The 17,272-nt window shown below is 40.5% G+C and overlaps 1 protein-coding gene across 1 annotated transcript in view; it reads left to right on the forward strand.

Annotated features, from left to right (window-relative positions):
* Positions 1–17,272, forward strand: part of tacr1a (tachykinin receptor 1a) — a 62,666-nt gene that overhangs the window by 14,775 nt on the left and 30,619 nt on the right. The window contains exon 2 of the mRNA XM_061037189.1: positions 7,074–7,268. Within this exon, the coding sequence (XP_060893172.1) occupies positions 7,074–7,268 (195 nt within the window). The remainder of the gene's footprint in view (positions 1–7,073; positions 7,269–17,272) is intronic.

Consider the following 17,272-nt stretch of genomic DNA (forward strand, 5'->3'; position numbering starts at 1 on the left):
CTAAACCTCCTGTTCATCTCCCCAATGACACTGTCCAGGGTGCTGAAAAAGAGCCGCTGGCACTCGGTCTAGACTCCGATGTCCTGCTGCTGGCCTACAGTACTGCCCACCACCTACTGTTTTAGGTTTGTAGGGACTTGGCATACTCTCTTAGCTGCTGATTCAGATGCGTCAGGTGGGCCACCAGTGGCACACCATGCCCCAATGGCCTGGAGTCACTTCTCAGCCTCTCCACGCAATCCAACACACCTTTCTCAACTTTAACTGCAGTGTAGAGTTCTGTTTGTTAGTCCACCAACACTTTGATAGGAGGGTGAAGAAGGGGTGAGGACTTTGTGGACCATAACTGCAGTAAATCTGAAGTTGGACTCCTGCAGTGCTTTTTGGAGCCCTGCTGCCTCGGCGCTCAGTTCTGTGTGAAGGCCACTGCTGTCATCTCCGTGAGGAACTGGACCGCAGCATCGTAACTATTAACAATGACTGATACAGTACCGAGTTGACCTGACCACCTCTGGTCCAATAACCTTTTCAGTCGCTGTCCCGTGTACACTGCGGCCACAGTTGGCTTTTTCAGAAACCAGTGAAGCATGTCACACACATCAGAAAAGGCTGGCAGTGTATTCTCTGATGACATGGCATGAATAACCATTTCATGGTGGTTAAAGCAATGCACACACAGGACTTCTCATTCAACATTCTCCTGACGTATTTGCTGCACGCTTCCTCTTTTTCTCGACGTCACACTCGCACCGTCGTAGCACTGGCTGAGGATTTTTCTGTAGATAAGCCTAAGTTTCTCAGCTCAGGTAGGACCAGGTTTGTCAGACTTAGGGCATCACAGGGCTCTGTAGTGTCCTTTACCAGCAGTCTATTACAAGTTTCATTATTGTTGTCTTAATAACAACTTGAATCTGTGTGATGTATATGTGGCATTTTTCAGGATAGTGCTAAATACCTTTGCTAAGGCTTGTTCTTTTCTCAGTGTGTACTTCATCATAGACAAAAACAGTCCACCTCCCCCGTCTTCTCTCGATTCCAAAGCATCCACCGTCCCCCTGAGCAGTAGCTGGTGTGACACAAGGAACTCAACGATAACCACGATCGCAATTAAATATAAGTGATTCCTTGCCAGTTGCCCTTCAATAACAAGTGTGGAGACCTCAGATCCTGCAGCACAACTTAATATATTCCAGCCACGGAGCATTGCATTTCAAATGTTCCTTGCTGGATGCATGTCTGGCAAAACCTTTGGTGCTATCCATTGCATATTTTCAATTGGAGAAGCCAGTTTGTGTGAAGGCTTTGTCGGCAGCATTAGCACTACTGCACCCAAAACTAAACTTCTGACATCTCGAGACACTTTACAAAAAGCAGGTAAAAGACCTTACTCTTTGTTTTTTAATATTACAAAAGAGCAGGTAAAAAGACCTTTCTTAATGCTATATTAATTTACTTCACTTTAGCAAAGCAGCAAAAATTACAGTGGCAAGGAAAAACTTGCGAGAGAGAGAGAGAGAGAGAGAGAGAGAGAGAGAGAGAGAGAGAGAGAGAGAGAGAGAGAGAGAGAGAGGGGGATAAGAGCTCAAGGTGCCAGTTCCCCCGGTAGTCTAAGCCTATAGCAGCATAACTAGGTGCTGGTCCATACCAGCCCTAACTATAAGATTTATCATAAAGGAAAGTTTGAAGTCTATTCTTAAAAATACAGACTGTGTCTGCCTCCCGGACCCCGGCTGGAAGATGATTCCAGAGGAGAGGAGCCTGATAACTGAAGGCTCTACCTCCCACAGTACGTTTAGAGACCGTAACGTGTGTTCGTCTGTAAGTCAGGCTGGGCTGTGTGTAGTACTTTTGGACTTTTGTGAAATAATCAGATGTGCGTGCGTACAGCATGCATGTGCTGAACCATTCCGGTTCAGCATACACGCACACACACACAACCCTGCAATGATTTAACTGGCATTCATTCTCTCTGTGATAAAAAGTATTTGGGAAAAAAACTGGTCATGAGTGAAAAGAACAGAAAGTAGTTTCAGATCACAGCCGACTTTTTTTAACATTATGAATCTGCAAAAGGCATGACAAAATACATTTGGGAGTGCAAGGGTGACCTTTGACCTGAAGCCAACTGGAAAGTCAATGTTACCATTTTATTTTTTTCTAAAGATTTATTTTTGGGCTTTTTGTGCCTTTAATGGAGAGATAGGACAGTGGATAGAGTTGGAAATCAGGGAGAAAGAGAGTAGGTAACGACATGCAGGAAAGGAGCCACAGGTCGGATTTGAACCTGGGCCGCCCGCTTGGAGGACTACAGGCTCCATACATGGGGCGCACGCACTAACCAATGCGCCATCAATGATACTATTATTAGTAAAATACTACTACTAAATAACAACAAAAACAACCATGATTTAACTACTACAAAAATACACACACACACACGGTCATGGTCAAGGACGAGGTGGATATTGATTTTGCACTTTATAGGTAGTGTCTGATGGTTACTGATGAGCTAAGCTGTGCATGCATGTGGACAATAACTGCAACATCAGTGACTATCCTATAAATTAGAAAATGACTTCCAACACACTTACGACGATCCAACACGATCTATCAACTCTCCTCTATAGACGGAATGAGTAACCTTTAACTCTTTATGGCTGGTAAACCCGAGGAAACAAATTCATGATCACATTATCACAGCCACAGTCAAATGCAATTTAGAGAAAAGAGAGAACAAATAAATCAGTGGCAGGCTTGTCGGCAGGCACTTTCATCTGTCACTTTAGCTGCTACCTTCTTTATCACTAACCTCATTTCAGGAACACAGTGTAGCAGGCTCATGGTGTTTATATCGAACTGTTGCATTGCCATGGAAGATAAGGTCTTCTTGGTGGGTAATTGGAGTTGAATGTTACCCATGCAATCAAGTGCTGGCTGCATCCTATTGAGAGAAATTAGATTTTTTGAACAAACAGGAGATGTAAGTGTGCTTTTAGGGATAGGAATCTAAAGGGAGGAAGACACAGGGGCGCTCGCAGAGCTCTCCAAAGACTAATCCATTCAATTGAAATCCCTTTCTTAATGTGACTTTGGGTGTGGGACTGCAGAGACTGTTTTAGTGAATAAACCAGGAGCTACAGCAGGCTTTATAAGACGTGTCCTGTAAAACATTCCACAATCCAACTGTCAAGGAAAAGAGTCAGACAGATGTAGCAGGTAGCTACATTTAGCATGCTCATGTGTTTGACAACGTGAGATTACACGTTCTGTGAGTGGAGACTCTGGTTGTATTTGGATGAATCTGTTAGCGGGTGGCGTGCTGAGTCAGTCATCTCGTTGCTCTCCACACACGATGAGAACTGAAGAGTTAAATCTGTCACGATTTGTTGTCGTGTGGGCTTGCACATTTTCACGTTTCAGACTTCGTAAATCTTTAGTTTTGTGCTGGGCTTAAGTTAATGCCCTCCAGATTTCAGTCCAGATGGATTCTCTCTGTTAGAGCCCCTCATCACTTTGTGTTATTCCTTTTCTTTTCCATTTATTTATGATCACCGGTATTGGTAAGAACGTCACGACAACACGTGTGCAAGGTTAAAACACAGAACGAGCGTGATCTAAAAACTCTTACTAACATCTAAATAATCAGTGAGTATGTTCTTCTTCTTCTCTCTAGTTCTTGACTAAAACAGCTTTCATACACAAGGGGAGGAGCCGGCCGTCTCGTCCATGTAAACACAGCTCTGACAACAACACAGCCAGCGGGACTCGAGCTTCTCACTCATTGTAGACAGTCATGACTCAGAGACACATTTACACAGGATAGACTGGATTTATGATTTATTTATGTGGAACATGTCGCACATCCTTTCCTTAAAGTTATTTATGAGTTTTCTAGTTACCTGTAAATCTAGTTTAATTGTAGTTAGAGCAGCAGCTATTTGGCTGAGGTTTAATTTACATTTCATTTCTTTAATTAGTTTTGATTTAACCTGGATTTTTGTCTTTATTTTTTGAAACACCTGTCTTTAATCCAGACAGTTTGCGTGCCCATTTCCAAGCGTCTTCTGGTTGCTGTACAGTTTTTTCAGAAAGCACTTAATGGGATTGCTTCTATACCAGCAGGCGAGATGAGGATCTGGGCTGCTGAGTAGGTCGAGGGCTGTCTGCAGGTGTGTGTTTGATTGTGACATCAGGAAACCTCATGGCTTCTAGTCCTGTTTGAAGCCAAGCCACTGCAGAGGCAGTGATCTATCATTTTCACTGGACTGGATATAAAATGTGCAGAATACAGTTAGATGGTCCAGACTGCAGTCAGGCATCATATGTGTGTTCAGGGTTTTAAATACATCAGATACCGAAATGAAAATGTGTTTGTGTTTTTGTGCAAATCAATTCTGCTTTAAATCATCAATTGACTGAATAAATACGGAATCTGAACTCATGATAGGAAAATAAAATCAAGAATTTAAGGATTTAAATGTAAAGTACAAAAAGTAAAATGTCAACTAGAATCAAAAATCTCTGCAGAGGATTGAAAGTAAGTCAGCAGAAGTATCAATGTTTTCTCCCGACATGATGAGAATAATATTTCGACAGATGTTGAAATGTGTCTTAAACATGTTCTGTCAGGTTGGACCCCCTCGAAAACGAGATGGTTCATCTCAAAAGGCTATCCATCAAATAAACAGAATTTCTCACTAGGTTCAGTTTGAATTGTGATCAATGTAAGTTCTAGTCATTGATAGAAAAGAATAGAATAGAATTAATTTATTGATCCCAAACTGGGAAATTGTGGCGTTACAGCAGCAGGTTATACAAACACACAATATTAGCAAATAAACACAATATAATATTAAATACAAAGTAAATAAAACTAAGAATGAGAATATATACAACCAGGATTTAACTTAGCATTACTAGTCTTAAACATGAAAAGATTAAATACAACATACTTTGCTGGAGGTAGATGTAAAAATGACCTCTCTGGAGAGATCACTTTAATCATCCTGTCCCGATCAAACTCACTTTCATCCAGAAAATTAATTTTATTACCCAATTATATTCCAGTCTCCATAGATTATACTCACTTCTACAACCCCCCTGAGTCACACCATTGATTCATTGATAATACTCAGCAGGATGTTGCCTTGTGTTTCCTAGGATGGTGAAGGGACGACCCTGCCTACTCTGTCTCTGATTGGTTAGTACACACTTACTAAATGTAAGAGTATTCTTACATGTCACTGTTTATAACAGAGGCCGTTTATCCTCTGCTGCACGGCCCTCTTAAAAAGACATGTGGGGGAAATAAAGAGAATACCCACTTCTTTAGGCACCACTACACCACTGCCAATACGTCTAAAAAAAGATGAATGCATGTGTGTAGGATTGTTAACAGTGTCTCATCCTGGGTGGAAGGAGGGGGAGGGACTTGATGACAGGGTGGACATCCAAAGAACTCAACCCCCACACTAATGAGCTATCAAAGGGGACTGGGGTGGAGGAAAGTTTGACAGCAGCAAGACCTCTGTCTGCTGGAGGTCTCAGCAGAATGTGGTTGGTTTAATACTGAGAAGAGGAAATACTCATGAGCTGCTATCGTAGATAGATGATGAAGACAAAGAGACAGACGGAGTGATGAATGAGAAACAGACTTCCTGCTTGAACTTTAATGAGCTTCATTTGGTATGAGATAAATGAGATTGGGCTGCGACTTTTTTCTACACACATGATTACTGTAAGAAATTTTAGTCACTTTTCTAGATAAGGTTTTTTTATATCATCCTTGTGCAGTTAAAATCATCTACTGTAGCAAGTCAGGAAACTACGATTACCAGCGAACAACTGCAGTGAGGTCACACCTACACATTCACACACTGATGGTAGAGGCTGCTGTATAAAGAGTCCATCAGTATTAACTCATCCATTCATACACATTCACACACTGATGGTAGAGGCTGCTGAGTAAAGAGTCCATCAGTATTAACTCATCCATTCATACACATTCACACACTGATGGTAGAGGCTGCTGAGTAAAGAGTCCATCAGTATTAACTCATCCATTCATGCACATTCACACACTGATGGTAGAGGCTGCTGAGTAAAGAGTCCATCAGTATTAACTCATCCATTCATACACATTCACACACTAACCCTAACCCTTATTCTTAAAGTTAACAAATATACAATTCAATAATAGTAGTAATAAGCAGTTGTATGGAATTAACTAAACATGCTATTGTATTCAGTGTTAATGGTTGTCTGGTACCTGGATACTGATATTATATTATTCAACCAGGTAATAAAGATATATGGGAATTTTGGGCCGTTTAGTTGGATCATTCGTCCGGTCTTTTAAAACGTATTGGACAACAATTCCACCCTATTCTGTTCAGTTCATTAATATACCATTCTTTGTCAATTTACAGTAATAAATCAATATATGACAGCTTGTGAGCGCTAGCATCAAAGTTTAAAATCAATGTGTTTCCTCCAACTATGACGCGATACCGACTGTATCTATGACGATCAAACCCCTGACCTTCCGGTTGAGAAACGAGTCCACCACTGAGTCACAGCCGTCCACAGATAAATCCTGGCTCTTTATTTACATGATGAATGGGCAAGCTAAACATTTTTTATCAATCTCGTCCAACTCAATAAGAACATGATGAATTGCACTTGGGCCTCCTAGCTGTACCTCACTCTCGCTATAAACTTTGAGGTGACCGAGCCTTCGTGGCCAAGGCCCCTCGCTTGTGGAACAGCCTTTCTCCCTCAGTCAGGTCTGGCCCCTCTGTGGAATCTTTTAAGTCCCGCCTCAAAACACACTTTTACATGTTGGCTTTTGAGTCCTAGTTAGGTTGCTTGTACTTCTTTCCAATGTACTTTTTATTCTGTATTGCTCTCTTGTTTCATGTACAACACTTTGGTCAGCTGTTTTTAAATGTGCTTTATAAATAAATGTGATTGATTGATTGATAAAGATGTTGATGCGTTAGGAACTCATAGATGTCTTTACTGTCTGGAGTCAATGCTTATCACCTCGTCTCCTCTCTCCTTTACCCTCACAGGTACATGGCCATCATCCACCCTCTTCAGCAGCGCATGTCGTCCACAGAGACCAAGGTGGTGGTGGGTGTCATCTGGGTGCTTGCCTTGCTCCTGGCCTTCCCTCAGTACTACTACTCCACCACACACCAGCTCCCCGACCGCGTGGTGTGCTACATCGACTGGCCTGAATTTACTGGCTGCGACTTCAAAAAGATGTGAGTTTCTCTGATGAGCCTACGCTTAAATAGTCAACAAGCAATGTTAATTACATTTGAATTGACGGTAATGTGGGAGGAAGCTGCATGTGTTCAGTGTAAATAAGAGAGAGCTGCAAAGACGCACGGAAGTGTCTTCTGCTTTGTAGTGTATGAACTGAAGGCACATCATAGGCAATGTGTGTTCTTTCACTGGAGAGCAAACCAATCGAGAGGAGCTGAAGAAAAGAAATGAGATTTGATTGAAGCCTTAATGCAAGATTACATTTTCATCAATGAACGAGAAAATATGATTCTGGGGTTTAAAAAGCAGATTTAGAGAATTAAAAAAAAACATTGCAAGCTTTTTAAAATTTTAGTTTGAACAGAAATGTTTTAATTTGAGGTTTTGAACATGTTTTTGATATCAAAGAAGAAAAGGTGTTGCATCCCAGTAGACTGTTCTACACGATGACATGTCTGTTTTTTATTTTTCATTTTATTTAAACGCACAGTTTGTAAAATCCACCATCAGGGGGCTCTCAATCAAATCAATAACAAAAGAAGACGTAGAGGCTGGCGGGGAATCATGGGAGTGATTCTCTCTGATACTCCCCCACCCTGATGAAAACAAACTCTCAGTTGACTGTAGTCAAAACGACCAGGTGAAACCGACCTGAGAAAGAGAATATGTTTACAGACGAGGTAATGTATCCGATTATAATTTACAAGACGTTTTTATCACAGCAGCACAAACAGCAACAGTACGGCGAAGAAGGCCGCCTGTGGCGTCGTTGTTTGTCTTGGTCAAAAAGTTTCACTTGGTTTTCTCTTGATATTCCAACATTACTACTGGGCAGCTAATGCTAGAGCCTTAATATATTGGCAAGACCAGTTCCCCCAAACGAGTGTGGTTCAAAATAGGCCTATACCCAAGTGGATGCAAATGGAGTCTCAGGCAGTGAGAAACAGGTATATTTCAGCTTCCTGTTTCCCACAAAAGATTATCCATTAAAACAGGAGGAAGACAACTGTGTCCTACATAATTCAATCAAAATACTAAAACAAATGAAAAAGTTGATTCAAGCACCTGAATTTTCTTTAACTGTCCTACTTGCTTCAATCATAATTTTTTTCCATCCAAATCTGATCAAGCATTTACTCACTGGTAAGATAAAGGACAATTGCAGATCTGTATATAAATAATAATTGTGCATCTTTTAGAGAACTGAAAGAAATGTACTCCCTTCCGCAACCCTATTTCTGTCTTTATTTACAAGTCAGAAATTATGTTAAGAATAATTTAAAACATTTTGAAAGTTTCCCTAGTGAACACACATTTTGTGTAGCCTATTAATGACGCAAACAGCCCGAAGGTAAACATCTCATCTCAAAATGTGTCTTATGTTCTCCAATATGAATCCTGTATCATCTGATCACATCAAAACTGGCTGGGAGGCGGATCTTGTCTTAGAGCTGTCTCAGGCAGTGTGGAGGGAGAAGGATCCACCAAGGTTCAATCAACACCAGGCTGAAACTGATTCAGTTCAAAGTTAAACATAGATTACACTATTCCAAAGAAAAGATGAACCAAATGTATGCTGATGTTTCTGAAACTTGTGACAGATGCAATATAGGAAAGGATACGTTAGGGCATGCATTGTGGTCATGTCCAAAGATTGTCCCTTTTTGACTGGTACTGTAAAATGTAGAATTTGAACGTTGCACCTGATGCATTGATCGCCTTGTTTGGCTGCTCTGAAGCCTCTCTTAAACTCCCAAATACTGTGCAGAAGACTCTCATGTTGGGTATGTTAGTGGAAAAGAGAATAATTCTAAATGAATGGAAAGCCACTAGCGCCCCCTGTTTTTCTAGATAGGTTAATGAACTAGTGTCAGGAATACAGCTTGAAAGACTTCGCAACAGAAATGGTATTAATGGACATTTTGAGAGTATATGAGGTCATCAGACATCTTGATTCCACCATGTCCTGACTGTTGTCCCTGCTTGGAAATATACAGGTGTGACATCCTGTGCCATATGTCATGTTGAGGCTGAAACTTTGCTGTATCTTTGCTAAGTCCAACTAGGACCAAGGATCTCCTTGGTGTGTCAGGGCCTTTAAGATTGGTGATTAATCTCAGTGCCCCATGAGACAGAATCCGGAGCATGTAGGCACTGCAATGATGCATGCATGTCCAGCATCGCCATAGTCCAGCACAGACATGACGGTAGCAGCATCAAGTCTCCTTTTGGCCTCAAAAGACAAGCTGGACATGTTTCTAAAATAAAAGTCTGTTGTGTTCTTCAGTAATGATTGCTCTGCAGGTAAACTAAACACAGTGATTACCACACGTTCTGCTTCTCACAGCCATGTTGACTCACTTATTAGTGTCCACTTGAGTCAAAGCTGTTTTTCATCTGCGAGCAGAGGCCAAATCCCACCTGTTTATTGAGGCACAACAGATTAGATGTGCAGTCTGGTGTGGAGAAATGGCCCTGTGTTCCTAAGATGCTGATTCCAGATTTTCTTTAGAAAAGCAAGCAGTCTAGCATTTAGCATTTTAGCATCTTATAAACGAGTTTTATAGTCGTCGATGCACTTACATCCTCTTTCAATCTTCAGCTGTCCTATTATTACAAGGCACACATGCAAAAAAGAAACAAGAAAAAACTAAAGAAGGCATGTTTTTATTTAGGGGGTGACTTCTAGCAGAACTGCATTTCAACACATTTCAGATGATTTCCTTTATGGCTGATTCAAGCCCTCATGAACACCTCATCATTAACTGAGAGCCATGAAGGTTTAACAAGAAGAAAACGTCTTGAATGACTCTGACGCAGCGGGCCAAAGACAGTTAATCAAAGCACAAAGACTGATGTATAGGCACTCTGGTTACGGAAAGGTGAGAGAATACTCACCTTTCCTCTGGGTTGCATTTTCTTTGCGCCGCTTAAATAGAACCAGGGGCCTTAAATTACAACCCATGACCACACTTTAATGAGAATCCCCTTAGACATTTTTTTCTTCCCACATTGTTTGTGCAGATTTAAACGCTTGCCGTTGCTGCAGAAGCCCACCGTGTTCATCTCTCCTCACCCCGTGATCTACAGTGAAGGAGAGAGCCCTACTGTTGAATAAATGCTGGACTTTATCTTCTCCTTGCAGGCTCTGAAACCTTGCTGTGCTAGAGAAACTTCTGAAACTGCTTTAAAAAATACTGCATAAATATATAACCTGCTTCGAGGTGATTTGTACACTTCGCATCCCCCCCATAACCTCCCATTTCTCCCATTAGCTGCAATGTGACCCCATGGGCACAAATAGCCAACAAATGCATTAAGACATAAAACCATGTAGAATTGTTCACACAAAAAGCACCCACACAATGCACATATGCAGCACTCAGACATAGCAGCATGGCTCTGATCACAGCTCTGCTGATAGCTACCTCTCAGCTCATCAGCTACTGTGTTTTTCTCTGCTCAGCTGCCAGCCTGCTGCTGCCTCCCCCGCTGTTTCCCCCGTCACATTCCTCCATGGAAATATGGTTTGTTACAAACAGTGCAAAGGCAATTACATTGTTCATGACGGGATCCATGCTGCACTTATTACTTTTTTTAATGAGACTTGAATCATTTACACACAGGAGCTCGGTGAGAATGCAGCAGTCATCGAGCAGAGCTGCTGTAAATGACAGATCTGATTACAGCTGACCCCCAGTCAGGTCCCAGATGTCTTTCTCCCGCTGCTGCCATCATACTTTACATCATGTCTGATGGCCTGTCTAATCCTGCTCCATCGCTGCAAATTGGAGAGAAAGGTGTAATAGGAAACAATTATGACATTGTGTCCCAGTGCATGTGTACATCTACACAAACAGCAGCCCGACATAATAAACACAGCGACACAGAAAACCGCTCCTGCTGTATGAACACCTTTTACATAAACTGGGATATAAAGTCCGTTACAGTAAACGCTCTCTCTTCCTACTTGTTTTATTACACATTGAGATGGTGCTCTAGTCGGTAGAGATTCTCTAAATTCTTCCCAAATATAAGATAATTTATTTCCATATGTTAAACCTCATACAAAGATAAAAAGTGAGTACACATTGATATGTTACATTAAATGATTTGATGTAGCCGCTGATTAAAGTCTCTGTCCTTATTGTGTAATTTTATTTATTATCAAGTTTAGATATTTGATTTGACTTATTTTTATGCACATTTAAGTTGAATTTGTTTTTGGTACTTATTTGAAATCAATCCTTTAAATAATATGACATGTTGTTAATGTCATGTCAACTCCAAGAAAACGTCTCCTGAGGTTAAAAAACAACACAGAAGCAGCAGACTCCTCTATTCGATGCTGTAATGAGAATATGTGTCTTTGTATCAATGCTACATGTAGTTGAAGAGAATCTCAATGTGAACTAAAGAGTGGAGAAGAACATACTGGAGAACAGGAAACATGCAGCAGCAGGTTCATTAGAGCACGGAGATGGTAGAGGTGGCGTGCAGACAGTCTATGGTCGTGCAGCGATCACAGGGAATAAACGTCACCACCCCCCCCCCCCCCCCCCAACATTCAGCTGTTTGTGTGATCACATGACACTCAGACTGTGAATATCAGGAGGTTTCTGCAAGTGTGAAAACGGCATTAGTAACATCTTAAGTTTTTGTGTTGTTCGTTTTTCTGCAGACTGTCTGGAATAATGAGCTCCAGGTGTTAGCAGGGCAAAAGGTGATGATGTGATTGGCAGGTAGAGCCTGGCAGCAGAGCGGAGGGCGTGTTGGTCAGGCTCTGAATAGTGCTGATGGGATGACTCTCAGTCACGCTGAGATGATTTGTTGCTCTCTAGTCACAAACAATGTTTGGTTGAGAAGACATAAACAATGTTAAATTATCGTACATTTGTCCTTTTCTGCAAATAATGATCGTACAATATTTTGGTACAAATATGATAGTTATCTTACGTCTGGCAACAAGAGGGAAGGAACCCTGAGACTAAATACACAGGAGTAATCAGACACAGGTGAAGACAAGGGTCTTGAGGGTGATCAATATGGAGGGAAACCAGACAGAGAGGAAGTGAGACAAGAAACACAGGGATAAGAACTACCAAATAAAAACAGGAAACATTAAAGAATAAACTAGGAAACATTAAAATACAGAAACTCACAAAGGAAGAAGCAACAAAATTAGACCAAATAAAACAACAAAATCTAAACTCTGAAAATACAAAACCAAGCAAGACCAAATCATGAAAAATGTGTTGCTGATGTCACAGACAGTTGGTCTTTCCTTTTTTTCCAGATCTGTTGGGCGCAATCTGCATAAACAATGTGAGATTTGTCTGTTTGAATCTGGTTCCTTCAGATGTTTGTAAGAGCTGGCTTCAGCTTGTAGCTTCTTTGTCTGAACTGCTAGCTGCATTCAGCGTGCTGGATTCAAACCCGACTTCAGCTGCAGGAAAGCACAGTGCTCAGTGAGTCCTGGTATCAATGTGATCCATGCTTCACTGGATCCAGAGAACTCAAATTATTTCCTTCAGTTCACTGTTCACCAAAGAACTCACAAATAACACGGATGGTTTGAATATTTATGATTAGGTATACATTTTATGTAAAGCAAACAAATCTCTTCAATAGATACATTGCACCTTTTGTACATTTTGTGTTTATTTTTATTTTTATATTTTACATTTTTAAATTCTATTTTATATATTGTAATAGCTTCTTATACTGTATTATTTAAGTTGTTGCTAATTCTGCTTTATTTCCTTGTTAATTGTTTAGCACCAATACACCAAGTCAAATTCCTTGTATGTGTAAATGTACTTGGCAATAAACCCCGATCTGATTCTGATTCTGATAAAATGTCACCCCTCATAGAAGTCTGGCTTGAGTAAAAAGTGCAAGATCTGGGTCACCCAGATCCAGAGAGGTGTGACTGTGTCCAAAATCACATACTTTCATACATTTATACTATTCATACCCAACATTGAGTATGTATATAGAGCTGAAATCATAGTATGCAATTTTGTGTATGCTTGAAAAACCACTGCATCTCAGACTGTCCAATCGCAGAGCTCGCCAGCCAACTAGCTGCTTAAACAAAAAGTTCTTTGCTGAAATACATTTGACATGTTGCCAAATAAAATCAAAATGACCACGTAGCTGTATAAGTAATGGACGTTTGCATAATGTTGTTGGATTATATTTTCGCCCCGATTGTCGCGCTAGCTTGATGCTAGCTCATCGAATGAAGCTCGGACTGGAAGTTTGTTGCTAACGGCAGCATGCTAACGGTCGGGTTAGTATGCAGTAAGCAGTATTTATATATTCGAGTTTGTAGTAGGCAGTATGTACGATGTGGTTTTGGACACAGCCTGTGTGATATGCACTAGAGAATAGAGATCGGTGCCTCTTTCGGATGTTCAGACTCTACCAGTCTTCAATGAATACACAAAACGTTCTAAAATGTTTTTTTTTTATATATTAAAATAATATATTTCATTCAGAATCTCATCTAGTCCTGTTGATTTGCCTTATTTGAAAGAATGAATTGCTCCTCTTCGTCATAGTTTGTTTCTGTGCTTTTGATGCTGTTTTATGTTTTTAAAAAAGGATTGGTAGACATCTGGAGGCGGGCAGCTCTGCTCTGTTAATTCTGCAATTCACTTAGCAGACGCTATCCAAAGCGACGTACATCAGAGAGTAAGTACAACACAAGCAAGGATCTAGAAAAAAGGGAACAATGTCAGTAAGAGCAAACGATCAGCTTTGAGTCTGATTGGACACACAGGTACTGACAGGAAGTGAACAGAAGCAAAGCACAACATCGACGTCTGTTCCTGAGAGCTCTAATCAGTATAGAAACCATCGTAAACTGTTTAAACATGCAGGAGTGCAACCTCTGATGAAAAAACCTGGTCTGGATCATGCAGTTCTTTCAGGCCGATATCCAAACTGCCTTTTCTTTCTAAAGCCATGGAAAAGTTGGTTCACATTCAATTAATGGCCTTTCTGGAAGAGCATAATATTTTAGAGGTTTTCCAATCCAGTTTTAAAACCCTGCACAGCACCGAATCAGCTCTTATAAGAGTTTTTAATAATGTATTTTTAGCTACCGACTCTGGTGACTGTGTAATCCTTGTTCTTTTAGATTAAACTGCTGCATTTGACACTGTGGATCATGATATCTTCATCTCTCATTTGGAGCATTGGGTGGGCATCAGGGGCATAGCACTGGATTGGTTGAGGTCGTACTTGGCTGATCGAACTTTCTGTGTCATCCTTGGTGACTCTATCCTCCTCTGCTCCTCTTTCATGTGGAGTCCCACAGGGCTTAGTTCTAGACCCTCTCCTCTTCTCTCCCTATTTGCTCCCGCTCGGGTCAATACTTAGGAAGCATGGCATTGCATTCCACTGTTATGCAGACGACAGTCAGATTTATGTGCCTCTTAAAAAAATGAATACTCTGTTCGACTATTGTTTGAGTATGAACTTTTTAAATTGATAAATGATAAAAATACAGAAATTATGGTTTTTGGTGATACCACTGGGACCCCCCCCCCCCCCTGTAGATCTGGGTTCCTTGGCCCAGTATACCAAACAATCCATCACAAACCTAGGGGTTAAAGTGGACCCTGATCTTAAGCTCGACAGTCAGAATAAGGCTGTTGTAAAATCGAGATTTTTCCATTTGAGGCATCTTTTTTTTTTTTAAAGCAGCCTTTCTTTCAAGGCAGCACTTTGAGACGGTAATCCACGCCTATGTTACCACTGGATTACTGCAATGCATTGTATGTGGGGGTTAGTGGGTCCTCCATCGCCCGTCTCCAGATGGTACAGAATGCAGCTGCAAGTCTTTTAACTGGCACACGTAAATATGACCACATTTCCCCCATTTTAACCTCACTCCACTGGTTGCCTATACAATTTAGGATCCATTTTGAAATTATTTTATTTGCTTTTAAATCTCTCAATGGTCTCACCCCACCAAACCTCTCTGAGCTTCTACACCCGTATACGCCCACCCGCTCTCTCAGGTCAGCTGATCAGCTGCTCCTGAGGGTTCCTAAAACCAAGCGGAAGCTCACAGGGGAATGGAATGATCTGCCTCAGCACGTTAAACAGGCCTCTTCTCTGTCTGTTTTTAAATCTCTTCTTAAGACCCCTTTCCCTGGCCTTTGACAACTAGCATGTCAACTTTATTTATTTATTTGATTTTTTTTGTGTGTGCCTGTTAATTTTACTCATGTTTTATGTCTTTTAAATTTACATTACTTTGTACATCACTTTGGTCAACTGTGGTTGTTTTTAAAGAGCTAAACAAATGAAGTTGGATTAAAAACATCGGTATCGAACAAAACCATCATCATTACCATCATCATCATCAATAATATCAAAACCATGATCATTAACGTCGTCATCATTAAGGTCGTAGGTGTTCATAAAGAGCTGGGTCTTTAGCTTTTTCTTAAAGGTGCAAAGGGACTGCAGATCGGTTAAGGTATAAATATTTTGAAAAAGGGTTTTTTGTTGAATATTTTGTTGAAACCCTCATGCAGTGTCACTTTCTGTGGTCGTCATAAAGTGGAAAACATGGAACTGAGACTAAAAGGTGAGGACAATGAGGGCAATCAAAGCTGGAGGGAAACACAGAGGCAGGAAGAAACACTTGATACACAGGAGTTCAAAACTACAACATCAAATCAGGAAACACTAAAGACACACAGGGAACCCAAGAATGTAACATCAACAATACACACTAGAACATGAGGATAAGAAATGACGTAATAACACAGGAAAAACTAAAGACTGAACTAGGAAACATTAACACACGAGGAAAACAAGCAACACTGGGGAAGAATGAGAAATTAAAACAATAAATATAAACTCTGAAATACACAAAATACAAAACTAAACTAGACCAAAATCATGACATCTCTGCACACGCTCATCCTCGGACAGTAAAACACTCCTTACAATGAAGCCAATATTCATAGACTCCAGAAAAACTGGCATTCAACTTATGTTTTACAGATTTATTTAAGAATAACAAATACCTCTGAACAGAAATGGATGTATTGATAACATAAATAAAACATAAATTAAATGATGTACAGAGAAACTCTCCAGTGCAGGGAGCGGTTGGGACACAGACGGCCCAGATAGCAGGGGATGCATTTAAATATTTAAAAGTGCTTCTGTAGAGAGGAGATGAGCATTTGTGAAACAATGTGTATTTTATAATAAGTGTGAACAGAAACAATCTACTGTGAATGATTGCACCTGAGCTGCACTACAGCAGAAATAATGACGGGCATTTCTTTTCTCTCTGCACGCCGATGTGATGCTGTGTTGTTGTTATTGGTAACTAAAAACTAACGTGCATGTTATTGCAACATCTGGACCAAAATGATTTCAATATTTAGAGAACAGCTAAAAAGCCAAAATCATTTAGTTTCACTTCACTAAGAAAACATTATGTCTCGTCCTTTTAATGACTTCTTTAATGAAAACAAATCGCCCTTCAGGGACAAATGAAGTAGAAGTCGTGCAAACTCCTGAAAGTGAGAGTACACCGACTAAACTCTAAAGACTCTGTATGAACACACTTCAATAACTCGTTTGCTTCTTGCACAGCATGCATGCTGTTTGAAATACATTCTCAAAAAGAGACTTTAAAACTATTCATTAAAACAGGTGATCGGAAATCAAAAAATGTAATCGACTAGGCTGTTATCTAACTAAGTACACAGAGATATAAATACATATATAAAACGCTCAGTGTCCCTCACTTCTGACCCGCCTGCTCCTCTCCAACAACCAGAAGGTAACGAGCAGCGGTGCTGTGATGCGCCGGGTCGGGGTCAAGCAGGGAGTAAGAAAAAAGATCCTTTTTAAATCGGAGATGTAAGATTACTAAATTATAGCCTGGAAATAATATTTGATAAAATAATATGAAGTGAACATATTTTTCCTTCTCTTTCATCTTATTATCTTCAACGTT

Source organism: Labrus mixtus, chromosome 5 (genome assembly GCF_963584025.1).
Source record: "Labrus mixtus chromosome 5, fLabMix1.1, whole genome shotgun sequence".
Classification (NCBI taxonomy): domain Eukaryota; kingdom Metazoa; phylum Chordata; class Actinopteri; order Labriformes; family Labridae; genus Labrus; species Labrus mixtus.